The 26,456-nt window shown below is 33.9% G+C and overlaps 4 protein-coding genes, 1 long non-coding RNA gene and 2 pseudogenes across 5 annotated transcripts; 4 read left to right on the top strand and 3 right to left on the bottom strand.

Moving 5' to 3' along the window:
• Window positions 1–97: 97 nt before the first annotated feature.
• On the bottom strand, window positions 98–731 carry LOC147945855 (uncharacterized). Its single transcript, XR_015596350.1, has 2 exons — window positions 541–731; window positions 98–446 (listed from the first exon to the last, which is right to left on the bottom strand). It is a non-coding gene; the product is annotated as an uncharacterized LOC147945855 (long non-coding RNA).
• A 4,626-nt stretch (window positions 732–5,357) lies between these two features.
• On the top strand, window positions 5,358–9,622 carry LOC104783780 (P-loop NTPase domain-containing protein LPA1 homolog 2-like; annotated as a pseudogene).
• Window positions 7,074–7,949, bottom strand: LOC104783778 (KIN17-like protein pseudogene; annotated as a pseudogene).
• Window positions 9,623–18,143: 8,521 nt separating the features above from the next.
• Window positions 18,144–20,214, top strand: LOC104780357 (high affinity nitrate transporter 2.6-like). The gene is made up of 2 exons (XM_087510242.1): window positions 18,144–19,102; window positions 19,235–20,214. Exons 1-2 carry the CDS (start codon window positions 18,260–18,262, stop codon window positions 20,021–20,023), a joined length of 1,632 nt encoding a protein of 543 aa, XP_087366368.1. The 5' UTR covers window positions 18,144–18,259; the 3' UTR covers window positions 20,024–20,214.
• Window positions 20,215–20,511: 297 nt separating this feature from the next.
• Window positions 20,512–21,943, bottom strand: LOC104780356 (uncharacterized). The gene is made up of 4 exons (XM_010504855.3): window positions 21,730–21,943; window positions 21,074–21,258; window positions 20,841–20,989; window positions 20,512–20,759 (listed from the first exon to the last, which is right to left on the bottom strand). The coding sequence occupies exons 1-4, from the start codon at window positions 21,779–21,781 to the stop codon at window positions 20,672–20,674; spliced, it is 474 nt and encodes a 157-aa protein (XP_010503157.1). The 5' UTR covers window positions 21,782–21,943; the 3' UTR covers window positions 20,512–20,671.
• A 67-nt stretch (window positions 21,944–22,010) lies between these two features.
• On the top strand, window positions 22,011–25,290 carry LOC104710973 (dolichol kinase EVAN). Its single transcript, XM_010427635.3, has 13 exons — window positions 22,011–22,317; window positions 22,427–22,539; window positions 22,630–22,833; window positions 22,932–23,036; window positions 23,217–23,287; window positions 23,441–23,521; window positions 23,603–23,817; window positions 23,919–24,108; window positions 24,213–24,278; window positions 24,368–24,456; window positions 24,564–24,678; window positions 24,760–24,811; window positions 24,911–25,290. The coding sequence occupies exons 1-13, from the start codon at window positions 22,112–22,114 to the stop codon at window positions 25,123–25,125; spliced, it is 1,722 nt and encodes a 573-aa protein (XP_010425937.2). The 5' UTR covers window positions 22,011–22,111; the 3' UTR covers window positions 25,126–25,290.
• Window positions 25,291–25,415: 125 nt separating this feature from the next.
• Window positions 25,416–26,449, top strand: LOC104780355 (uncharacterized). Its single transcript, XM_010504854.3, has 2 exons — window positions 25,416–25,553; window positions 25,855–26,449. The coding sequence occupies exon 2, from the start codon at window positions 25,880–25,882 to the stop codon at window positions 26,279–26,281; it is 402 nt and encodes a 133-aa protein (XP_010503156.2). The 5' UTR covers window positions 25,416–25,553; window positions 25,855–25,879; the 3' UTR covers window positions 26,282–26,449.
• Window positions 26,450–26,456: the final 7 nt, after the last annotated feature.

The following is a 26,456-nucleotide window of genomic DNA, read 5'->3' as shown; positions in this document are numbered from 1 at the left end:
AATTGTTTTAATATGCAAAAATAACAGATTCATTTATTTTAAATATTTTCGAAATTATTTTAATATGCAAAAATTGTCTTTGATATCTATTAAAATCTTTTCGAATCTGTACTGATATCTTTTATTAAAAAATTTATTTACAAAATAAATAAAAAAACATAAATACAATGCATTTAGTTTAATAAAGATTCAACAAAAAAAAAAAAAAAAAAAAAAAAAAAAAAAAAAAAACTGATATGAACTGATCAGATCATACATTCAACGTTGAATTACAAACGAATAAAAAAACTAATATGAACCCAAATCATAAATTGAAGCTTTTTTTCTTCTTGCTGAAGTATCAAATGTATCTTCATAAGTGTTATATGAAACACATATTGCTTTTGTTCCCCCCTTTTTTTTCCATTTTCTTCATGATATTGTTATTTCATCTTGAGATTTTCTGACTATATAAACAAAAAAACAGAAGAAAAATTAGAATTCTACATTTGATAATCAAAAAAACTTGATATAAAATAGGGAGAAGAAAAGAAGATTTACCTTTAAATGTTTTAGATGTGATGATTATATGCTGAAGATGTGTTGTAAATGCATAATTGGATTTACCATTGGTTTGTTGACATTTAAAGAAGAACTTTTACAAAAATTGTTGTTTTGATCACTCTCAATTTTTTTTTCTTATATAGATGGAGAAGCACTCTCACCCTTAAATAATAATAATTTTTTTTTTCTTATATAGATGGAGAAGCACTCTCACCCTTAAATAATAATAATTTTTTTTTTTTAAATAGTTACAGATCGTGAGTGGTGTAGAGAGTAGAAACAAATTTTCGGTTTTTTTAAACAGCTTAAATACATATATAAAATCCCCCAATATTTTTAATAAAATCAAGAAAAGTTGAGAAATTGAAAAAAATAAAAGAAAACAGGTTACAATATCCAAACAGATCTGTTTTTTATATAATTATTATTTATGGAAAATATATCACGGATACTGTATATTTACGATTTTGTTAATAATTATTAATTTATGGAAACATTTGTGATAAAATGATTAATTATTTTGAAAATAAATATTTTTGCAGATTTATTAGGTGGAGAATGTAATTATTATATTTAAATAAAGTAAAATAAACATAATTTATATTTTAGAAATATTATTTTTGTATCTTTAAAATAATTAATAATAGAAATTTATAAAACCTTTTTTGGGAAATAGTAATATATGTTTGATTTTTTATGGAAAAATAAATTGATTCTTGTTGAATAAAAACAGATTAATATTGAATATTTTTGAGTTTTGACACATGTAAATTAATATTAACTTGCATCAGTTATATGCAACTGATATAATAAAATTTTGAAATACATATTTATTTAATTTTGCATCATTTTATTATTGATATCAGTTTTGTATCATTTATTTAATTGATATTTCATTTGTATCATTATATTAAGTGATGTAAATTATATTTTCTGTTAAATATTTTTGAATTGATGCAAATTCAAATAAAATTGTGTCATTTTTATTAAACTGATGTCAAATTATTCGATTACAACATCAATAATAATAATTGATGCTAAACAATTTATGAAGCAAGAAATTTACAAACGGTTAAACGGGTTACGTTTAAATACGGTTACGGTTCAAGCGGTTACTGTTATATACGGTTACGGTTATTTGATAATATGATACGGTTGATATTATTTGATGATATAAATAATTGATATTATTTATTTATAATTAATATATTCGATCTTATAGTGTACTCATATTTCTATATATCATATGATTCATATTAAATAAATAATTATTAGTATATTTTATTATGTTTTTAAAATATTATAAACCAAGTAAGGATTTTGGTTTCAGAAGTTTCTAAACGCGTGGATCTAAAACCAAATAAGTATATGGATAAAATTGTCAATAATTGGGTGCATGTGTTGACTATGCTGGTAATCATGAATTTCACAAATTTTATGAGAAAATAAATGATTTTGTTCTTGGAGTTTGATGGGTTAACAAGTTGTGTGGTAGTCTAAAAAAAAGTTGTTCAGTGGAAGAATGTGAAGAAGTTGACGAGGAAGAAGAAGAAAAAGAGTATAACGAAGAACCAAACGGTAAAAGTAACGATGACATTTAACACAAAATTTGACAATGAAAATGACAATAAAGAATTTGAAGAATAAGAAAACATTGAATAAAAAACACGAATACATAGGTGGTAGTGATCAATTAAATATGAAAACGAGTTAAATTCATGATTATAAAATTGTTTCGTTTTTCTGGTGGTCAAAGAAAATGGTTTAGGATATGTGAGGTCATCAGTTTGATTTGTCTCGCCTAGACGTCAAGTTAAATTTATGATTTTTTTTATCATATTTGATTTTATAACACAACTGATTTTTATATTTTAAAAAATTGTGTATCTGAAATTTAATTATTTTCCTTAGTACTAATTTTAATTTTTTTATGAGATAATATTTTATTACCGTAATCAATCATATATAATTTTTCTCAAAATATATACGTGTGGGTTCAAAACCTAGTCTTTATAATAATTTTTTTCTTTAATTTAAATGAAAAAGTAAGTTGTGTCTAATAGTCATAAAATGGGAAGTCCATGTGGAGATTGTACTCCAAATCAAAAGCATTTTATTTCTAGGTTATGAATTTTAATTAGATTTGCAATTTTTAGGTTCGATATCGAGTTCAATTGCATGTTTGACCTCTATTTAGGTTCAATTTCATGTTATGGTTTATAAATATGAGTATCATTCGCATGTTAGGTTTGATTTTTTCATGTTTGGTTTTGGTTCTATTTTCATAATTAAGGATTACATTTAAGATTTAGGGCTGAGGGTTTTACGGTATAGGATTTCTAATATCTTTAACAATCTTGTAGACTTTTATGACCTTTTGCATACTGTTGTCAGACTTAACGATTTTTTGTTAAATTTTTCCTTGCTTCACTTGGTTTACATATTATGTCTTCCATTTCAAATTTTATAATATTTAATTTTTTTTATTATCATGTATATTTGAAATCCTACACCGTAAAACCCTCAGCCCTAAATCCTAAATGTAATCTTAATTATCATGCATGTATATGCAATCTTTATGTGTAAAGTGTTACAATGTTATTCTAACCTACTTTATGTACGCCAATGGTTGTAATATTTTATCATTGGGTGACTTATATAAGAGTCTTAACCCAGTGTTGACCCGACGTATATGCCAAGTATTGTTTTGGTTTAGGTTTCGTAAATTTGGCAGACTTAAAAAAACACATACGATCGACAAACTGTTTACGATGCCTATGATAAATTGCTGGCAGATCTGAGTAAAAAATAGTTCGGAGGAGTAACTATTAGATTGCGGCTTGGAGAACCAGAAAATTTCTTAATGATTTGCATTTGACGAAATAGCTGACATACGAGGAGCTAAATTCAACCACGTCAATTAGAGGACTAAAACCCGTCCATGACAGGAGGATAGACCAACAAAGTTCCATCAGTTCAAACATTAACCCTTCTTGCATGTTATGGCTAGGTAATATAATTCGTAATTATGTATTTATTTTCATATGAAAAATTCATTTTAAGAATGAAATAAAATCATCACAGTTTGCGAGAAACTTCGATTTTTCTTATAGCAATACATTTTCGACCTTTTGGCATGTGCAAGTGGAACAGTCTAACATGGCCAAATAATTATATATTTATATATACTCTTAATAAATAAATTGAATATGGCTTGAAAATATATTATAGAACACGCCTCTGTCCATTTTAGAATGATTTTTGCTCAATGAAAAATTAGATTACTTAGTACCAAACTCATTCGACACATGTGTAAAGAGATTAATAAGAAGGATTTTAATTTGCGTTGAAACGAGTTTATGATACTTATAACTAATGGTAAAGGTCTTATTAGTACGAAGGAGAAACGTTGATCTGGTGAATGATGTTATTATGACATCAAAAAGTAAACAAATTTATAATAATGCTGTGATCTGTACGGAATTATATAGCAGTTAAGGACTTCGTTTTTATATGTCAAATAGATTATCATAATGTAAAGTACTCAAATAGATTATCATAATGTACAGTACGCCTATCAGAAACCACGATAAGCTAGTATCAACTACTTTTTTGTTGGACAACCACACGTTGATAATTACGTGAACTTGCCGTAATCCTTGCGTCGCTTTTTCAAAGTGCGTTCTCTTCGAATATTTGCAAAAGGATCCTGTTTATAACGGCCTTCTTAACCTTAACCCTACTTTTGATACAAAACTAGATTGAGCATATTTTTGTTGGTATTGTTATTGAACCACTGGACATCTATGATTTGTCGAGATACAAATGTATCAGTATCGACGAAGAATTTAAACAGTACCTAAACAAGATATGTCAGTCCATTTTATTAAAAGAGAGGCTACGACAAGGGCCTCCTCCGTTGGTTTGAGTCAAGATCTTAGTTTTTAAATCATAGTTTTTCATTCTATTTTCAGCTAAACGTTGTACTAGTTTTACAAACGATATTTTTTCTTTAAATCAAAAGAAAAGAAAAACAAGATATGATCCCATCAAAGATAAAGATACTTTGTGAGATGATAGTCCATGCTAACACACAACAGTACATTAGAAGCTTGGTTTGTCGTGGGTGATTTAAGTGAGACAGGTCAGATTTGATTCTGCATGTAGGTATGTTTCTTAGCTCTTAGAACATATCTTCTTTATTCTAAAATTTTTGATGGAAATATAGAATTTGTATACGTCCGTTATGTTAATATTCTTTAGCCCTTGTATGGACGGCTGTATTTGCAATACATGTGGATCATGAACTGTAGTTTTTATAAATTAACATTGTCCAAAACTCTTATAATCACTCTCAGGATCCGAGAAAGGAAAGAATCTGTAATTGTTCTGCTCTGTGGCACCAGTGGCTGTGGCAAAATCTACTTTGTCCGCGTTGCTGGTAATCCCCTCGTTTTATATGCTTTAGACTGACAATAAGAAACTCTTCTCAATTCCTAAAACTCCCAAAAGTTTCCTTTTTTGGTTTAATTGATTTTTCAAAAGCAAAAGAGTTAACGAAAAGATTCTGCTTGCATAAGGACAAGTAAAACACCACTGTAAAAGAAAAGGAAGTAGGCTCAACACATGATAACTTGTCCAACACAAAAAGTCAAGAAGACAAAAAAAAAGCCAAAAACGAACAATAGATGCGCTGCTTCACTAACCATTACGAATTAACTAACTTTTCTATCACATATATTAATAGTGTCTATATGGTACAATATGTTCCTACTCAGGGTAGCTGATTGGGGATTACGAATGTGGTATCAACTGACTCTATAAGGCATATGATGAGGAGCTTTGCTGATGAGTACCAAAATCCTTTGTTGTGGGCTCCAACATACCATGCTGGAGAGTACCTTGACCCTGTGGCAGTTGCTGAGTCAAAATCCAAAAGAAGAGCAAAGAAGTTGAATGGCTCTCGAGGTCTAAACTCAAGCCCCACTGAGTTGTTAAGTCATAAGAAAATGGTTATAGAAGGATATAAAGCACAAAGTGAGATGGTGATTGACAGTCTGGATAGGCTCATTACCACATGGGAAGAGAGGAAAGAGTCAGTAGTCGTTGAAGGAGTCCACTTAAGCCTTAACTTTGTGGTACTTAGTCTTATGTGTCTCATCATTAGTCATTACACACATTGTGATTTAAAAGCTACCATAAGTCTTTGTAATCTTACTTTTTCTTTATTTTCCTTTTTGTAGATGGGACTGATGAAAAAGCACCCTTCGATTGTTCCCTTTATGGTATACATCGCCAACGAGGAGAAGCACTTGAAACGGTTTGCAGTCCGAGCCAAGTACATGACATTGGACCCAGCAAAGAATAAGTATGTAAAATATATAGTAACATTAGAACAATACAAAAATATATTCGTAAACGAGCTGACAAACATCTAGTCCCAAAGATAAACAATACAAAGGTGGATAAGAGCGTGGCTACAATTCACGCGACAGTCTTCAGTTGCATGCGTAGACGCAGAACAGGGAAAAAGCTTTATGGTACAACCACAAACACTGTTGCTCTTATCGACAAAGAACACAAGAATCAATGTGCAGCCAATTCATTAAGTTCCAAGGGAATGTTGCAGCTGATCCAAAGACAAGGTTCCTCTATGCATTTAATGGCTCTTTTGAGTATTGATGGTACTGTAGAGAAAACTTGGCATGTTAATTCCATTGATAAGATCTAGGAGCCCATCTTTGGTACTGATATAGATAATAGCATGGAGCACCCGCAAAAAAGTGAACCAGTGAATCTTCAGTTCGGTCTCTTTGGGATCAGTGCTTGGCCTAGTGATGGCACAACTAGTCACGTCAAGAGTGTAGATGAGTGTGAGTCAAGAGCTTATTACTGAAATAAGAAGCTACAATGAGGTATATTTTCAAAAATCAATGTATAAAAATAAAAGAATCTTTCATAGAACGTTTTTTAATCCTTTATGTTTCTAATTCTATGCAGCTTAAAGAGGAGCATTCGGTACATGGGAGCGATGAAGATGAAGAAGTCTATGATGAAGATCTCAGTGATAACAATGACGAATGTAACCGTGAAGAGGTAACCAAAATCTTGATTCGTTGGGAGGAGGTAAAATGCCATTTCTTTGTTTTTAGTGTTAGTACTCTTACATGTAATCTTAACACAGGTTGGATCAGTGGATGAGGAATCCATAAAGTCAGATGACGAGTAACATATTACTGGACTAACCCAACAAAGATTGGCAGATACACCAAAAACCTCGATCTCTTCTTCAGGACAGTGAATTAGCCATTGACTAAATCTCTTGAGCTAACGAGTGTGTACAAGAACAAAATGGTCGTACGTAGCCGCGTCAAATAAAACATATCAGGAAACGTTCACTTAGCATTCCGGCTATTGGGGAATATAATTGAACCATATTCAACTGATGTTTCGATATTTTTGTTGTAGTATTTATGCATGAATTATTGGTCAATTACTATGATATAGTATAATGTTTTTTAGTCCAACATCTAAATCACATAAAAAAAATACGGTTTTATTCTTGCGCCACTTGGGATGTTCATCGCCATATGTGGAAGCACCGTCTCTAGTTCACCCTGATCAACACTCACCACATTCTTAGAATCAAGCATTTCAATCTCCCCTACATACCTATCAATCACTTTCTTCACAACACCTTTTTCCTTGTAGTACCCTTTCTTCATCACCTTCACAATGATTCCTTCGAACAACCACTCATCTCTACGAATCATCCTCTCCAAAGAGTCCCCGCTTCTCTTCCTCTTTCCATCTCTCTCATTCTCCTCATCCTCAAACATGTTTTTCACTCTCTCTTTACCCGTAGCAACCTGTTTAACCCCTCCGCCAAGAGCAAACCCAACCATAACTCCACTCTTCAACTTCATTAATTCTTCATCCTTCTTCTTATCATCATCTTTACCACCTCCAGCATTAGATTTCTCAGCAGCTCTCTCAATCTGCTTCTGAATATCCTTCTCTTGTTTCTCCTCCTCAGCTAAATCACTCTTAACTCTCATGTTCTTTAACCTCTCCTTAAACATAGTCTCTGAGTCTCTATCAATATAAGTAATGAACCAACCTTTAGAACTCTCTTCAACCTTGCACTTACCCGTCTTTCCAAGATACTTGATGAACTCAGTCAACGTCGCCCACTTCATGGAATTCATATGAACATGATGTCTATCGTTAATATACTCATTGTAGACAACAGTGGCGGCGATACGAGAGAAACGGTGGCTCCGTCGCATCAGATCGAGAAACGTCTGCTCGAATTCTTCAGAGTAACCATCGACGACACGAGTTGGATTCTGCCCAAAGACTTGCATCTGCCTCTGGTGAGACTCGCTCATACAATGACACTTGAACCCGTTCTCGTCTCGGCATTGTTTCTCACACATCTGACAATACCATCGAAGCTTTTGAAGACCTTTTGGCTTTTGCATTATCCTTCGGGGTTAAACGTTCTTTCTTACCCATCGATTCGTCCAACAAAAGTACCGTCTTTTGAGAATTGAAAATCAAGGGTTTCAGGTAACCCAATTGATAAGCGAGACCTAAATAAATTAGCCTAGAATGCCACTTTCTATTTTTCTTTTAGCATTTTTTTTAAAGTACAATTCGTCAATTCCTAAACAAAATTTCCTTGTTCATTTGTGTGTAAAGGGTAAAGCGGAAGTTAAAACAGTTTTCTTAATTTGCATGAAATATATTAGAATGAAAATTTTTATAAAATAGAGAGTTTGAAATTGTGAGTTATCAATCATTTTACAAAATAATCGATCCTCATAAGAATAACATATAAATAAAAATAATTACAATAACAAAGTTGAAGTAATGGTGATGTTTTTGAAGAAATTAATTTTTTGTTTAGTGAGAAAATATGACATAGTCTATTTGTTTATACTTTATACACAGAAATGAGTATTTACTATTCTTTCTCTGTTAGGATTAATAGTTTATTCTATAGTTTTCATAATTTTGGTATTATATTAAATGTTATATTTTTCTTGTAATTATCTTCCTTTTTTTGTAATTATCCTCCGACGTTTATTTTAATTGTTACTTCAGATGGTGACTACCTTCGACTGTTAAATAATTTATATCTAACTGAAATTTTATCTAAAGAATGCTTTGTACATTTTCTCTGCACGAATGGTGGGACTAGATTCAGGGTTGTAAAGATTCCCCTAAAGTCAATCATGTTAGATTATGGGCTACTTACCTTACGAAATTCAAAAATCAAAAGGTAATTTTGATATGCAAGACTCTAGATAAGGTTTAGAGTTTTTCACTCTAGCACTATGTCGATATTTCTCTATTACTCTTCCAATTTAAGTGTGTATTTTTCTTCATGATTTAGTTTTTCTACAATGTTATGTTTTACTTCTCCAATTTTGAAGTGTCAAAATTGTTTAAGTAGTATGTCTTCAATGTTGAACATCAAAACTTAGCCTATGCCTACATCTCACAAATTGGAGATTATAATCCTAGAGTATTTTGTTTAGAGAGTACACGAAGGCGAGGTTGGAATCTATAAGGTTGCAATAAACTTCTCTATAATTTTTGTTTGTTCTTGAATCATAGTGCCATTAGTAATAGAAAATATTTTTATCAATACTAAAATAATATCTGATTGAATAAAGATGATTTAATTTAAAAGAAGAGGATACTTTGAAAATTGTTGGATCAGTGTATAAGAAATCGAGAAGGTCAGATTACGAGTACAGTGGTTCGTGAAAGGAATACAAAATTTACATACTGGAAAAGAACCACAATAAAAAACGAGGCTACAAAGCCCAACAAAGACTAACAGATACGCTATAAAAGCTCTCCATCTTTTCCTCAAGATAGTGAATTAACTAAATCTTTTGAACTTGCGAGTAAAGTATCAATTACAAAATCGTAGTAGCCGCCTCAGATAAAACATACTAAAACATTCACTTGGTATTCCGGCTATTGGGAAATATGGTTCAAAATGATCATAGATGACCAGATTTTGGCCAACCAAACTGATACAGTTCTCTTGAGTGCCCCATGACCTCTTAGTAGATTTAGGAGTTATCGTTTCTAATCAGCTAAGATATAAAGTTCAATCAATTAATTTCTGTTTGTTTGGTCTTTTTACCCATTATTATATTGTCAGCGTATACCGTATTTAACATAGCAAGTTAATTAGCAAATAGACGAAGGGTTGGTAATATTATTGTTCTACATATACTTTTATACTTAGAGTTGAAAATATGGGTGATTAGAAAAAAAGAGAAACAGCGTCAGCTTGAGACCGGAAGAGATCGATATTACAACTACTTGGTTTTTGAAAAGTAGGAGATGATAATGATGAATGATCTGTACGGTCTGCTGGATAATAAAGTAAGGATCGGTAGATATGACTATATAATAGGACCAAGTGGTTATCTTATTATTGTATTGATAATTTGATATGTACTTACTTGTCCCGCTTATCTTACGCGTTTCGAAGTCAACGAACGTGCCTTGATTGATCCACTTATCGCGTTGTCCGTATAAACTCCTTTGTTTATTAAAGCCACGGTGCCTGCATAAAGGTTTTTATATAATTGAGTCAGAAGAGGAAGAAAAGAAAGGTTTTTTACTTAGTTTGGATCTTGCTTTTGTTATGTATAATGCTTTAGAAAATTGGGGAGAAACAAGGGACTTCTTATTGAATCAACCAAAGGTCAAAATATAAATTTTCGTTGTTGAAGTGTCAAAATACATAAATGTATTGCTCAATAATTATTAAAAAAAACATTATTAGTTATACACAATTTTAAAGTTAGAGAAAAGACAGCTATAATATTTTCTTTTGTTCAATAGCTATCACAATTTTACTATAACTTCAAAGTCTTAAACTATATTTTGTGCCGAAAATAGTTAATGTACGTGATTGATGGTGACGCTATGGAAACCACTCGATCGACGGAAAGATTTATAGAGATATCTTGAATATCGGACACGATTCTTTGGTAAAATGTATCGATCAAATGTACATAAATGTTATAATAACGGTTAGAATTAGATAGATAATATAGTACAATTACAAGTTGTCTACTCCATTTAAGTCATAAGTAACCAAGTTTATATATGTATTATACTAGTAATCTCCAGTGTGTTTGTAATATATGCATACGACATGGCAACAACGACCGAAAATTAATAACTCACATAACGCGACAGAGTAGGCAAGTGGGTGTTATTGTAAACTAGTAATTAGTTTCGATATGTATCATGGGAAGTATTTTTCATTTTGACAAGTAGTAAATGACTAATGTTTGTTGAAAAGTGGAAACCCATAAAGTTTTAGTATTTTTTGGTGATTTTATTTATACTTTAGAAATGTCTAGAAAGAAATGGTAAATTATATCTTTTTTTATTTTTTTTCTTTGTCATAAAAGGTTTTTAGTTAAAAGCAAGTAACCATTACTATTGTAATTCCGACAAAATTTTGTCATCGGAAAAATCTTCCAAATCCGACGAAGCAAGCTATGCCATTTAAATCATATCGTATGATAATTAACAAGATTCTAGTCATTTAAAAACTAACAAACATGGTCGAGTAAGAGAAAGGAGAAAGACTTGAATGTATATTCTCTAGGGACGTTACTAGTTGAAAAGTCCACGACCTATTCTACACGTTTTCCTCGCCCTCCAACTGTAATCTATTGGTCTTGGATTTTTGGGTTAGTTTTAGAGGCCTTTTCCACACGGGACCTCGAGCCAAATTCTTTCTTGTCATGCATGGTTTCTGGATCCAAAGATGACTCTCTTATCCCTATTCTATTAATTTAGCACCCTCATCATCTACTTTTTCATTCTCCACAATGCACACATCAAACTTATCTGACACATGTTTGAGAGCTTCCAAAGCAAAGAAACTAAGAAGGGTAAGAATCAGTTACCACAAGGACATCATGTAAATTTTATACAATGGTAGCAACATTTTTCATCCTTTACGAATGCAAATTATATTTGAGCAGACTCTTCAACGAATAAGAGAGTAGTCTCGGATGAGACATCAGTTTCTATTGGAGCATTTTTTGTGAAAGCTATATGGCGCGTTGAGTAAGAGACTCAGTGATAAGAATATTGTGAACCTCGTATCATCGGCTCAGTTGTAGAGGGAAATAATAGGAGATAAGATGCAGGTTTTACAATATCTTGGGTGAGGATTTTTTTTTTTTTTTGAGCTTAGGTGCTCTATAGGAAGAGCTGGTGGTACACATGCATGCATGTTTGATGTTTCCATTCCATTGTTCAGTATTATCGAGATATTCACCAAACTTTTAGTGCGTTAGTACCTCTAGGTAAATTAGATTGTATATGAATATGAATATATTCATATATATATATATATGTACTTTTTTTTTTGGGCAAGACACATATGTATATATATACGTGTTTACATATTTTCGTCATATATCTGAACTCTAGCGATTGTTATCATATTCTTTCATTGTAAAAAACGTTTGGTATAGACGTACGTAGATGCATGCAATTATAGAGCTGCGCTTGACTGAACCCTTTTCATTATGTTTGTTACTTTTTTTTTGGGTTAAATGTTAATTGCACACTCTTTTCATTCTTAGTTATTAAATGCTTTCAGTTATTTTTGTGTTCAAAACTTTCTAGGTGTAATTATTTCTTCAGTTCTTTTTAAATAACTAATAAATTATGGATTTAGATCTGTACGTCTTCTTAGATCAAGAATCGAAACATTCTATATGATTTTCTCTCAAATGTCATTCGATGATCTGTAAGCTTTGCCTAAGAATCTTTATCAGTCGAGCTAACACTTAATTTAAGTTCAGTTTACCTCTTATAATTTGTTTAATTTGCAAAAGTTATGGGAAGAAAGTAAATAATGTGAGTAGTAGACTGGTAGTATTAAACTATATACCATGGTAAGATTAATACAATCACTACAACTATAATAACAGGTTTACGAATTAAAATTTTTAATTTTAGATATGTGTAAAACCGCAAACATATGATATGAGTAGTAAAATTGATTAATAAATTAGTTGAGTTATCATCCAATTAGGACACGTACATGTGAGTGCTTTAATTGTGATTTGTAACCCATATGCCAAATTGCCATACAAAATTAAAATCTACGTAGTCACTAAACAATTCCAATTGTTGTACTCCTATATACAGTATAACCGCTGAGCAAAGTTAAATTTTACACTTTTAAAGGAGTTAGTTATTAATGAATGGCGAAACACGTACAGTTGATATTCTTTCTGTCCCATTTTAAAAGATAATCCGATTATCATAATCGTATCGTATATTTTTGCATAGATGAATAACTCATTTTATTTTTTGATTTTTCTAAACGCAATAATCATTTACTATCTAATTCAACCAATGATAAAAGATTAAAAAAACTAATGAATTTATACTGAAAACATTATTTAATTTTACACATTTCATTATCTAAAATATCACTTTATATATACAAGAAAATATTATTGTAACGTTCTGGCCGTCACTTTGTTTAGTGGGTTCCATTTCTCGGTTTATCAGTCCACCTTGTTTAGTGAGCCTGACGTTTATTTTCGGTATGTGGGTGCATCCATATCTGGCGGCTGGTTTGTTATGTATGGAAGGCTTTAAAGACTTGTTTGATGTCTTACAAATCACTACATGATATTTTTATGTGTTTTGTCCTCACTCGCACAGTTCCGGCAATTACTTCTTATAAAGTCACCTATTGTGAAACTATTTCTGCTTAAGCATGTTTAACTCTGTAGTTTTCTCAAGACCCTTAACCAAAAAGATAAATGCATTTTGGTGTACTAGGTGGCCAAATCAATTCTTTTAAACCTATCTACAAGGCTGAGTGTTATAATTCACTCCCACTAAAAGATCGCAACGTCATTGTTCCACACCAAGACCGTCATCCCCAACGGTGCTAGCCCTCTCGACTCCACACTCGTCTAGGTTTGACTCTGATACCACTTGTAACACTCCAACCGTCACCTTGTTTAATGGTCCCATGTCCATTCATGTCCTATGGGCCCACTTTATTTAGTGGTCTCCACGTCCACTCTTGGTCTGAGTGTCCATCTATATTTGATGGCTGGTTTGCTACGTCTGGAAGGATTTAAAAACTTATTTACCATCCCTACAAATTACCACATAATTTTTTTCTTTATTTTGTTCTCAATCGCATAATTTCGACAATCATTTTTTAGAAGATCACATATCCTAAAATTATTTCAGCTCAAATACACTTAATTTTTGAATTCTTTTAGAACCTTTAACCAAAAAATAATTACATTTTGATGATATAAATTGTCAAATCAATTTTTTTAAACTTTTTCGTACTCGTATATCACAATTACTATGTTGACAATAATCATGTTTGTTTCGTAATGGAAAATTACTACCGTAGTAAACATGTGTTAAGTTAGTATTAATGTATTATTCAACTTATGGATTTGCGTAAGAATTTTAAAGTAAACGATGGTTAATTACTATCATACAGAAACGACACTATATATAATCTATCACATAGTTTGCTTATATATGTATAGTAATTTTTTTTCGTACGGTATACCATTCGTTAATCATACAATATCCACGTCACTAGAGATAAATTCAAAATTTGGGTATAAAATGACAATTGATTTTGAAACATAAATCTACAACATGCCACTTTTTATGTCATCATATACAGTAGCAGCATAATTTAAGCTTTATTGACTTTAAATGAGTGTGTGATTAGTTTAGACCTCCATGACCCATGATGGACCAACAAACTTGAATACAAACAATTACTAATCACGTATTCTTCAGTATGTTAAACTAAGCAAGTCGTACTCGTACGTTAAGAATGGACTAAAAAATCATTGCAATATATATATCAAAACTGATCATTGCAATATATTTTGCGATATGATAATTTTCAGTTTTCTTTTCTAGCAATCAGTTTAAAAAAATATTTTTATTTGCTCAATGATTTGTTGTTGTATTAGTTAGCAGCAAACTCATTTCCACATACTTTGCAATTCACCACAAAAAGTGGTGAAAGAGGCTGTAATATTTCTTACTAAACAATATGTTTTGATACGTCTTCAAATAAAATGAACTCTTTCCGTAGACATAAGTACATAGTTATAGCTGGCAAGAAGAAGAAGAGACGTAAATGAGATGTGTACTAATATTTCAGATGTGTTGAATGATGAGGATCATAGTCAGAGGCCCGTACATCTTCCACGCCATGTCCCCATCAGCACGAATATAAAAAGTTGTGATCTGTACGGTATTAAATAGTAGTCGTAAAGGACGACTTTTTTGTATATTATAAGTCAAATAAACTATCATAATGTTGTAAAAGTACGCCTATCAGAGAAACCACGATAAGCATCAACAACTTTTGAACAACCCCACGTTGACAATTACGTGAAACTTGCCGTAATCCAAGCGGCGCCTTTGAAAATAAATTCTATTAGAATATTTGCAAAATCGACCCGCTCCGATTATAATTTACCTCTTAAGCATCGACTTTTGAAGTTCGATTCAAAATATATATTTAACCCTCATAGTTTTGTTTCGTAAACTAGATGAGGCATATTACTTTGTTGTTCTCTCTTACTGTTGTGACCGACCCATTGGATATTTAGCATTAGCCGACATGCATATCTGTATGTACACCGTCATCAGTTCTTGAGTGATACTAACAAAACAAACAAGTAACCTATTATTTATGTGATGCATAGTCAAGGAATTATCAGATTGTTAGTTTCTGTATAAATTATGAAAATGTTTGTTAATATTTATATAAAAAGTGTCTAAAACTCACAAACCATATGTAGTTAAATATAATGTTAGGCACAAGAAAATTGATAACACATGAGAACTTGTGAAAATTACTATATAAAAAAATATATTTTAAGTTATATCTCAATTGCAATATCTTCAGATTTGATTAAAAAATATATAATTGACACAAATCTATGTCACACTTGAAATATATCTAGGTTTCACAGTATATAATATCAGTGTGAACTTTTCATACTCCACAAAAATGCCTCTGTAATTTATGTTGTTGTTTTTTTTTTTGAAAAAGAACTTCCTCTCTGTAATTTATGTTACAAGGACAATTAAAAGATCTCGTTGAGAGGAGAAAACATATTTTTCTTTGACATACGAGCTACCCTTGTTTAATTTGTTTCTATTTAATATGTTTGAAACACATGACAAATATGATAAAATGTTAGACCCTTTTTTACAATAATGTTTTAATATCGATATAGTGTATTTTATATACTAGCAATTTGCCAAGTAGCAACTACTTTTATGTAAAATCCTAAACTCTATTCAAGTCAACGACCATCGGTAATAAAATGAAAAAAGAAAAAAAAAATTCTCCTTTGTACGTACCTATGAAGATGTTAAGAGTTTTTTTTTTGTTTGACCTCCCCACATTATTGGAATTTTCTTCTTTTTCTTTACCTATAAAGTTTGGACCTTTTACCCTTGCCTACGTTGTGAAATGGAAAAAAAAATTCAAGAAAGAAAAAGAAATTTCCCGTCATAATCACAATTTTTGGTAGTCAACCATTCAAACACGAACGTATATTGTCAGATTTGTTTTTTGAACAACAAGTAAAGTGTAATTCTTTCAAGACAGAGCAATCTTTTGGTTACTCTTTAGTTTAAAATATATTTTGTTTTCACATGGAAAATGACGAAACCGATTGTATAACTTGTAGTGATCAATTTTGTGATGATGCCTTAGGTTCTCAGGCGCCGTTGTGGATCTCCAATCGTGAAATTTTTCATAGTGAAGGGTTACTAGTTGCTGACAATTAGGAAGTACAAATCATTAAAACTACAAATAATTAAAAATGTAACTTTAATTACAAGTAAATTAATAGAAAAGTAAACTTGAGAAATGGTTTCTCGAAACTTCTAACATGATATTTTTGTAGATTAAATATAATTTTTTTTTTTGTTTTCTAAAGATCTAACTTAAATTACTTAAGAGTTGTATATATTTATTACTATATCCGTGGCATTAAAGAAACATACAGATTGTTTGAGAGGTTCTGAGATTGAGGAAGATGTTAGAAAGTCAACTTATCGTTATCGTTCCATATATAGTGAGCATATGCGGAATATTATCTGCCAACAATTCATATAGACTAAACTATATTATTGTGACATATCTTGTATTTTTTTCAACTTATTTACGTTGGTCTAGTACTCTAGTGTATTGGAAATATCAATCAACCTTCAACCTACGGATAACACAATTATACCCAAAGTACCTTAGATTTGTCATTGTAATTATTAGAAAAATCTGACTAAGCTCACAATCTCATCTAGACAAGGTTTCGGTAACATGAACACCAAACACATGCAAGAAGTTGAGATACTAGCAGTTACTGACTTGATTAATCGAAGAAAAAGATATTTTTGTTGGACAAAGCTAAGAACCAGCCTTTCCTTTTGTCTATACAATGGTCATAATCAGTTTGGGACATGTTTATGTAGCAAGTAGCAACCCAAAATGTCGATTTAAAGGTCATAATCAGTCGGAGACATGTTTTTGTACATGTTTTCTCTTTTTCCCCGTCCTGTTCACATACTTTCTATCGAGCATTAAGGTTATGCAATGAGATTTTTTTCTTTAATTAATTGGCTAACTGAAAGCAAAAGATTTCGTAAATTTGATAAAAACTATATACAGCTTAGCTTGCGAAACATATTTTAAAAAAAAAATCCAAAACCTTATTTAACAAATGTTTTTTTATTGATACCAAATTAAACTGGTGAGTCGACCACATGGGACAATGCACAAAAGACAAACTAGTTATATTAAAAAAGAATTCAACAAACGAACCGTACGGTCTCGTTGGCCTTTAGTTAACGTCAAGTGTCACATATTTGAATCTCTATTCTCAAATCGCCATTAATAAATTCTTGCAAGTAAACTAATAAACAATATACGTGTATAATTAATATAATCAGCTGGAAACCTGCATGCATTACATTTACATGGTTGTACATTAGCTACACAATAGACCAATACGCAGCCGGCGGTGAAAATGACACGTTGTGTTCTTCTTATTGTTATTTGACTCATACGTTATATATTAGTATACATTAGATATTTTATACATACAACGGTGGTTATATAAATATAATGTTCTGACTTGATAGGGATATGGTGCAAGTAATTAATGTAACGTATTGACAAATTTAACAAAACTGATAAACAAATAATGAAAAAAGAACAAAATTATAATTAAAGAGGCACGTAAATTGCATTATGCAGATGCTTAGTAGTACTAATAGAATATTCTCTCTTTACCGTGTGAACTACATTATTTTTTTCTGAAGCCATATATGTATGCACACTAAAAATATAAGTTCTGATCATTATAATAAAACTCATTAATACAATTCACATTTTGTTGTTTGTAGTATTATTCAAATGTTATCATTGGACCCACCTAACCATACCCACCATGTCCCAGAGATCTCTATCTTTCTCTATATATACTTATCCAACTTCTCTTCTCCAACTTACACCAACAACAAGAAAACACAACAAAGGGAACAAAGAAGAAGAAGAACAAAACCTTCTTCATCGTTTTAAAGTCTTTCTCTTAGTTTCTCCCATTTTCTTTGAACTAAAAGATCAATGGCTCACAACCATTCTAACGAAGGCGGCTCTATTGGAAGCTCCTTGCATGGAGTCACAGGAAAGGAGCAAGTCTTCTCCTTCTCCGTACACGACGAAAGTGGTCCTTCCTCTCAAGCCGTCAGATCAGACGATACAACGGCTAAGTTCGCTCTACCAGTGGACTCAGAGCATAGGGCAAAAGTGTTTAAACCATTATCATTCGCTAAACCACACATGAGAGCCTTCCATTTAGGATGGATCTCTTTCTTCACTTGTTTCATCTCCACCTTCGCAGCTGCACCTCTGGTCCCTGTCATCCGTGACAACCTCGACCTGACCAAAACCGACATCGGAAATGCTGGAGTTGCATCTGTTTCCGGCGCCATTTTCTCAAGACTCGCTATGGGAGCCGTATGTGACCTTCTCGGAGCACGTTATGGCACTGCTTTCTCTCTTATGCTCACGGCTCCAGCTGTTTTCTCCATGTCGTTTGTAGCTGATGCTGGAAGCTACTTGGCCGTGCGGTTCATGATTGGTTTTTGCTTAGCGACGTTTGTGTCATGCCAGTACTGGACAAGTGTTATGTTCACGGGAAAGATTATCGGACTCGTTAACGGTTGTGCTGGAGGGTGGGGAGACATGGGAGGTGGCGTGACTCAGCTACTCATGCCAATGGTCTTCCACGTCATCAAACTCACCGGAGCCACTCCCTTCACCGCATGGAGGTTCGCCTTCTTTATCCCGGGCGTACTTCAGATCATTATGGGCATTCTCGTCCTCACTCTCGGCCAAGATCTCCCTGATGGTAACCTTAGTACCCTCCAAAAGAGTGGTCAAGTTTCCAAAGACAAATTCTCCAAGGTAATTATTACAAAAACATTCAACATGTTCAATATTTATTTTTTTTTTGGTAGGACAACATGTTCAAATATTTAATGTAACAGTATGCATGTGATTCTAATTACATTTTTTTTTTTTGTAATTTTTTTGTAGGTCTTCTGGTTCGCTGTGAGGAACTATAGAACATGGATCTTATTCGTGCTCTATGGATTTTCTATGGGAGTTGAATTAACGATCAACAACGTTATATCCGGATACTTCTACGACAGGTTTAACCTTACACTTCACACAGCCGGTATTATAGCAGCCAGCTTTGGTATGGCAAACTTCTTTGCCCGTCCCTTCGGTGGCTACGCTTCAGATGTAGCTGCACGTCTCTTCGGCATGAGGGGTCGGTTATGGATCTTGTGGATCTTACAAACTGTTGGAGCTCTCTTTTGCATCTGGCTCGGTCGTGCTAGTTCACTACCTATAGCTATCTTAGCCATGATGCTCTTTTCCATCGGCACACAAGCCGCTTGTGGAGCTCTCTTTGGTGTTGCACCTTTTGTTTCCCGTCGTTCTCTTGGTCTCATCTCAGGATTAACCGGTGCTGGGGGAAACTTTGGGTCGGGAGTAACTCAACTTCTTTTCTTCTCCTCATCGAGGTTTAGTACAGCTGAAGGACTATCGTTGATGGGTGTTATGGCTGTCGTGTGTTCCCTTCCGGTGGCGTTTATACATTTCCCACAGTGGGGCAGCATGTTCTTGAGGCCATCACAAGACGGAGAGAAATCAAAAGAGGAGCATTACTATGGAGCGGAGTGGACAGAGGAAGAGAAGAGCTTAGGTCTACATGAGGGAAGCATTAAGTTTGCTGAAAACAGTCGCTCAGAGAGAGGCCGCAAGGCGATGTTGGCTGATGATCCAACACCGGAGACTGGATCGCCGGGTCATGTCTAGTGAAGGATATAGTCACATTACATCTTTTCTCCATATATAAATAACCCTCAAAGCTAGCTTTATATTTCCTTGTTTTTATGTTTCCTCTTATGAGAGATGTACCGTGTAAGATCCTGACTTGATAAGTGAGGTTCAGTGAGCCCGGTGCTCGTGATGTACAATGTCGTTTTGTTAAAAGGCTTATGCATCAATTTTTCTCTCTGTTTTATGGACTAGCCGAGTCTTTAAAGGTCTTCTTCCAAAATCAAACATTTAATTTAAAGAATCGATCAAGTACTGAAAAAGAGACTAGTGTTTTAGGCGCAACTAGTCATACCTTTAAGAGTCTTTTCTTCCTTGGAGATACGTCATAGAGATAGTCAGATAGATATAAACAAAGACCAAAGAAGAAGCAATTGACTTTAGTAATCTTTAGAACTCAGAAACAGATCGTGTTAAGAGAATCTGGAAAGAGTAAGAAAGAACTAAACAAGTATGACGCAAAAAGATTGCAAATGTACAACTTAAGTTTGATGAGAGTTTTCAAACATTACAGAATCCGTCATATATTAAAACAACATAAGAAAGCTATGCTAAACCTTTTGAATTGTGTTCCCGAAGAAAAGAGTTTAACGTACTTGTGTTGTGTACTCTACTCAGCGTAAGGCGCTAGATGCTCATCTTCCCACTCCCACCACATACTAGACAAGACCGCGTTGAAGAACATTTAGTGCAGTAGCTCCATTTCTTGGGAAGCCTAAGAATGTGTTTTCTTGACAATCAATAAATGGAAATCAATGGGATTGAAGGAAACAACAATGAGGAAGTTAATCCTTACCCGGCTGTATATCGTGTGGCCATATTTGTTGCGGTGAGTCTTGCTTTCTCAGCAGTTGCATCTGATAGTTTCTTTAGTACAAATCCTTCACCTTTGCATTCAGGACAGATTCCTGAACCGAGACAAGCTTCACATTCTTTCATAGTAGCCTGCAAATTCATTTAACAGAGATAAACAAACAATAAGGATCCTCAAGATATTATGTTCAAGGATCATATATACTAAAAAACTACCTCGGCTTCTTCGGCGGCTTTAGAACTTCTCCGAGCAAGGATAGTGGCTGCGGTACCAACAACCGTGGCTGCAATCGCTATAGAAACAGCTGTTTCAGCTAAAGCAGGAACCACTGTTGATGATCTCTTAGCTCTATTATGTGAGGATTTCAAATCAACGTTTACGAACCTTACATCCTTAACATCTGTACCACAAAAATTAACAATATAAAGGCTCTATGAATATACATGTCAACTCAGATGGGGCAAACAAAACCTCAAATAATGAAATGGTCAAGAATCAAGACTAAAAAGCTAATATGAATAAGACAATAGTGTTTTAGTAATGAATCCACAAATTAAACCATGCAACTTCATTAATTCGTTATACAATTTAACCATTACTCCACCATGATCACACAAATATCAATCAGAGCACACTCTAAACAACCAAAGCTTGAACTGACTCCAAGCTCCATTCTTACTTCAGAAACTAAGAAGATCAAACAAATTTAAGACTCAAAATTAAACTAGATTGTTATAAATGATCTAACTATCATCAGAAATATCAAGAAATGGTCAAACCCAATCCAAATTTCACAAGAATTTGCGTCAAATCCTCTCTAGAAAAAGAAGAAACAAAGGGAAATCTAAAATTAGGATTTTGTTCAGCTTACTTGAGACTGAAGAAGGGAATGAAAAAGATTGAAACTTGAGACTGAGCTCCATCACAAAGTCACAACAAGAGAGGGAATTATCATCTCTCTCATCTCGTCACTTCGTTACCTGCGTTATCTTCACAAAGTCTCACTCAACGGGATAAAAAAAAATCTGATTTCAATAACCGGAATTAAAACAAACCGGATTAAATCGAACCAACCGATCAAATTTGACTTTCACGTGGAAACTAACGGAACCTTAAAGTCCGTGCCAAACCGTGTTTCGTGGGCCCAAATATATACAAGTCTTCGTTAGTTGGCGGCCCATTCAAAAAAAAAAAAGCAAATCACGCTTCAAAAACAAACATAATCACCGGCGAAATCATCATCTCCGGCGACGATGAAGACGACGACAACGACGACGGCGACGTCGTTTGCGACGGGAGAGAGGGTTGTAGTAGCAGTCGTGGTTTCTCGTATTCTTCTTTCTCTCCCTTTATCACTTATCTCCCATGGCTTCTCCCTCTTCCTCCTCTGCTTCTCCGCCTTCCTCGTCGAGATCCGCGCCGAGAGCTCTCCGTTTCTTCTCTCTCGTTTCAGCGCCAGGTGAGATTTCCCCTATCCAATTTTCAATTTCTGGTCTCAGGGCTTCGAATTTTCCGATTTTGATATCTTCATAGATTGAAGAAGATGTTGTTTTTGCTATGTATTGTAGACGTGGTGCGTCTTCAGGGATATTGCTAGGAGCTGTAACACTTCCTGCTGTTATGATGTCTAAGTTGGTTCAGCTTACAAGAGCTATCTCAATCCATGAAGCTGAACAAGATGGTATTGTATCTTTGGATTGGCTTGTGTTTTAGTATTTGAATGTTCTTTAGTCTCACATAGGGAGGTTTGATTTGTTTGTGTTGTGTGTAGAGCTTGCGCATGTGACAATGCAGTATTGGGCAGCATCAGCAAGCTGTTGTGCTATACTTATTTATCTCACAGTGATTATGTCACAAACGGGAAAAGCTGAATCTTTGTCATCTTCGTCTGTTTGGCTTACGAGGGTTAGCTTAAGTGGCACGGTGTTGTATGGAGTAGCATGTTTTGTTTCACTTTCTATGATATCACACACTGGTGAGATCTAGTTTGGGTTTATTAGTTGTTTTCAATAGTTTTTTTTTTTTTTCGTTTTGAGTTCATCAGTGACCTTTGTTTGTTCTTTATCTCGACAGGCTTGAACACGTCATTGAAAATGTTCTGGATGTTATTTCACGGTCTTGCAGCTGTGAAATTGATTCGACATTTGCTTTCCACCTTCTCTTCTTGTGCCTCAATTGGTAAGTAGAATAGACCACATCTTGGGTTAAGTAGTAGTTTTGGGAGTATTCTTTCAGTATATTCTCCGTGCTCAAGAGTTTACTAGTTCCACTTTAGCAATCATGAAATAGTTAAGACTCTGGATTTGATCACTTTTATAATTCCACATTTCTAATCCTTAATAATTGCCACTTCTATAGGGGAAGCACTTCTCGTGACCAGTGGTCTTGTTCTCTACTTTGGCGACTTTTTGGCATGCACAATTGCAAAGGTTAGAGTTTTCAAACTTTTTTTATAATTGTTGAACAGGTCATGCATTTGTATTTTATCAGTTACTGCAATACTAGCAAGAATGGCTCTGTAAATTTGTCACTGTAACTTTGCCTTCTTTGGTATGAATCATACCGTATGATGATTACTACAGATTTTCGAGAAATTGATACCCGTAGATCTTGTCTCAATAAGCTATGGAATAAGGAGAACTGAAACCGGCATAATCGTCCAGGTATTATAATAAAAATCGAAACTAAATGAATAGTTACCGTTATTGTATTGCTGTATAACAATTTACCTGTCTCCTTCGTAGGGTCTACTGCTGGGCCTTCTACTTTTCCCGATGGTGTTTAGATTTACTCTGTATATATATGAAAGCTCGTTGAGAAAGAAAGATGCTCAACAAAGAAACTGCAGTGTTGTTGCAAAATCTGTGTTATTTCTTGTTTCACTTCTATTTTTTATGGTCGTGGCTGTTCCTTCTTGGATGCAGTTTGTACACGATTTCAACCAGCATCCTTTCTTATGGTACTTTATCTCTACAATCAATTACTTATCTTGTGTCGTCTAGCATCTGTAGTGATCATTCCACCTTCTAAGATTGTATCCAACTTTATACTCTGTCGCAGGGTGCTCACATTTGTCTTTTCTGAACCTCTGAAGAGACTTTCATTATGTATCTACTGGGTTCTGTTGATCGTTGTGTCTGTCTCACGATTTTATAACATCTCGAGGAGTAGCAAGGTTGAGAGAATCTTGCTTCGGAAGTACTACCATCTGATGGCTGTTTTAATGTTCTTGCCAGCTCTTGTCTTACAGGTGACTGGGTGATCAAGAAAAGCTTATTTTATAATTCAGAAACTTGGTATGTGTTAGTCCGCTCCTCTAGTAGCTTCCTATAATTTTGATGTCCTTTCATGCAGCCTAAATTTCTCGATCTAGCATTTGGTGCAGCATTGGCGGTATTTCTTGCATTGGAGATCATTCGAGTAAGCCCTCTTCTGATTCAAATAACTCATCTTCTCGATTTCATCACATTCAATGGGCTTGATGCAAAATACTCATTTTGCAAAACCAGATCTGGAGAATTCATCCCCTCGGAGAGCCTTTACATCAATTCATGAATGCTTTCACGGACCATCGTGACTCAGAGTATCTGATTGTCAGGTATGCCAAAACTGTTTTAAAGACCATGGATGGGAAAATGCAATGTAAAATTATTACATTTTTGTTTGATTTGTATAACTATTGACTATATTATGTCTGATTTGTAGCCACTTTTCACTCTTACTTGGGTGTGCGCTTCCAATTTGGATGTCTTCTGGGTTCAATGACCGAGCTTTATCCCCATTTGCCGGAATTCTCAGCCTCGGGATTGGAGATACAATGGTAAGATTTTACTCAGCAGAGAATCTACCTTCGAAAACCCGAGTCTCTTTTAATGTAATGTTATACCGATATGCTTTACAGGCATCAATGGTTGGGCACAAGTATGGGGTGTTAAGATGGAGCAAGACAGGAAGTGAGCATTTTCTTCTCCTTTTAAAAAACTCTCAACGATTATTGCTTTCATCAGAAACTAATATTGTCAAGTGCGTAAAATAATGTTTGGCCGGAACAGAGAAAACGGTCGAGGGTACAGCAGCAGGAATAACATCGGTGATGGCAGTCTGCTTTGTACTGGTCCCAGTATTAGCATCAATGGGTTATATACTAAGCCAAGGATGGTGGTCGCTTTTTGTGGCGGTGACAGCCACCGGGATGTTGGAAGCTTACACGGCGCAATTAGACAACGCCTTCATACCTCTTGTCTTCTACTCACTCCTCTGCTTGTAGGTAGTTAAAGCCTTTAGTCATTCTTCGGTGTGTTTTTTTCACTCAATGTACATAACAAAGTATCTTCCCACTAACCACACTTCCTCATGTATGTTAACAAATCAATTGTTGTGCCTTTTGGCCGTAGGAGAGATGCCTATCTATAAAAAATACATATCTAAGATATTTCCACAGCCATTCAAAATCCAAACAGACCAAAAATGAGTTTTGCAAAATTGGGCTTAAACAAGTAAAAGGCCCAATTATGCTTTAGGGACGGATCCAGGTATAAAGGTAAAAAAAAAAAAAAAGAGGTTTTGTGAATTTTGATCTTCGTCTTCTCCAGTTTTTTCTTTCTTTTCTTCGCTTTCTCAGTTTTGACTAAATCTGCCATGATTGTCTGAGATAACGAGATATTCGCCGAGAGCCATGTTTTGTTAGCTTCCAAGGTTAGAAAAAATTGTGTTTGATCAGTTTTATATGCCTTGTATTTTCAGTATTTTGTATGCACGCAAGGTGTTTGATCATTTGCCTGACAGAGTTATTGTGCTACGAGCACTGTGTTTCGGAGGTTTCTTATAGATGTATTAATCATATGAATGTTAGAAAGACGCAAATTAAGATACTTGATGCGTTTTCTTTGGTTTCGAAATGTTCAATTTAATGCCCTGTTCTGACTCAATTTAGATCTGAATTTCATGTGAGCGGAACATTACTGACAACGTTTGAGGTTTTTGGTTATTTTTATAGATAAAAAGTGTTTTTCGTAGAAGCAATGACAGTTCTGAAAAGGTACGTCTTAAGGCTGTTCATGTCGATCAAGTACATAACAGCAAACGTAGTTGACAGAAACAACGGGAGAATAGTGACAACTGCTTCAACAGTGGAACACGCAATCAAGAACTCGTTAGAGTGTGGTCGGACTTGCAATGCCAAAGCAGCGGCTATCGTAGGAGAGGTTTTGGCCATGAGGCTGAAAGTGGAAGGGCTTCAAGATGGGCAAGGAAGAGGTATCCATGCCGATGTCAAGAAAGAAATCGAAAAGAAAGGGTTTAAGAGTCGAACCAAGGTATGGGCTGTTATTAACTCCCTTAAAAACAATGGCGTTACACTCATTCTTGACGATGATGATGATGATGATGATTACCGTGATCGTTCTTATGAGGGTCATCGTTAAATCAATAAGCTTTACTTTCTCTGTCATATTCTCTAGCTGTTATGTAATCTTAGATTCAGGTCTGGAATAGTAAAATCTTTGTGACATATAAAGCTGATAAGAGTGCTCAATGACTTAAGAATCTATCTGGTTTCGAATAAAGTTCAAATAGTAACTTGGTTATATACTTATATTA

Source organism: Camelina sativa, chromosome 4 (genome assembly GCF_030686135.1).
Source record: "Camelina sativa cultivar CO46 ecotype springtype chromosome 4, ASM3068613v1".
Classification (NCBI taxonomy): domain Eukaryota; kingdom Viridiplantae; phylum Streptophyta; class Magnoliopsida; order Brassicales; family Brassicaceae; genus Camelina; species Camelina sativa.
Note: the sequence above shows the minus strand (reverse complement) of the source record. Positions and strands in the feature narration are given on the sequence as shown.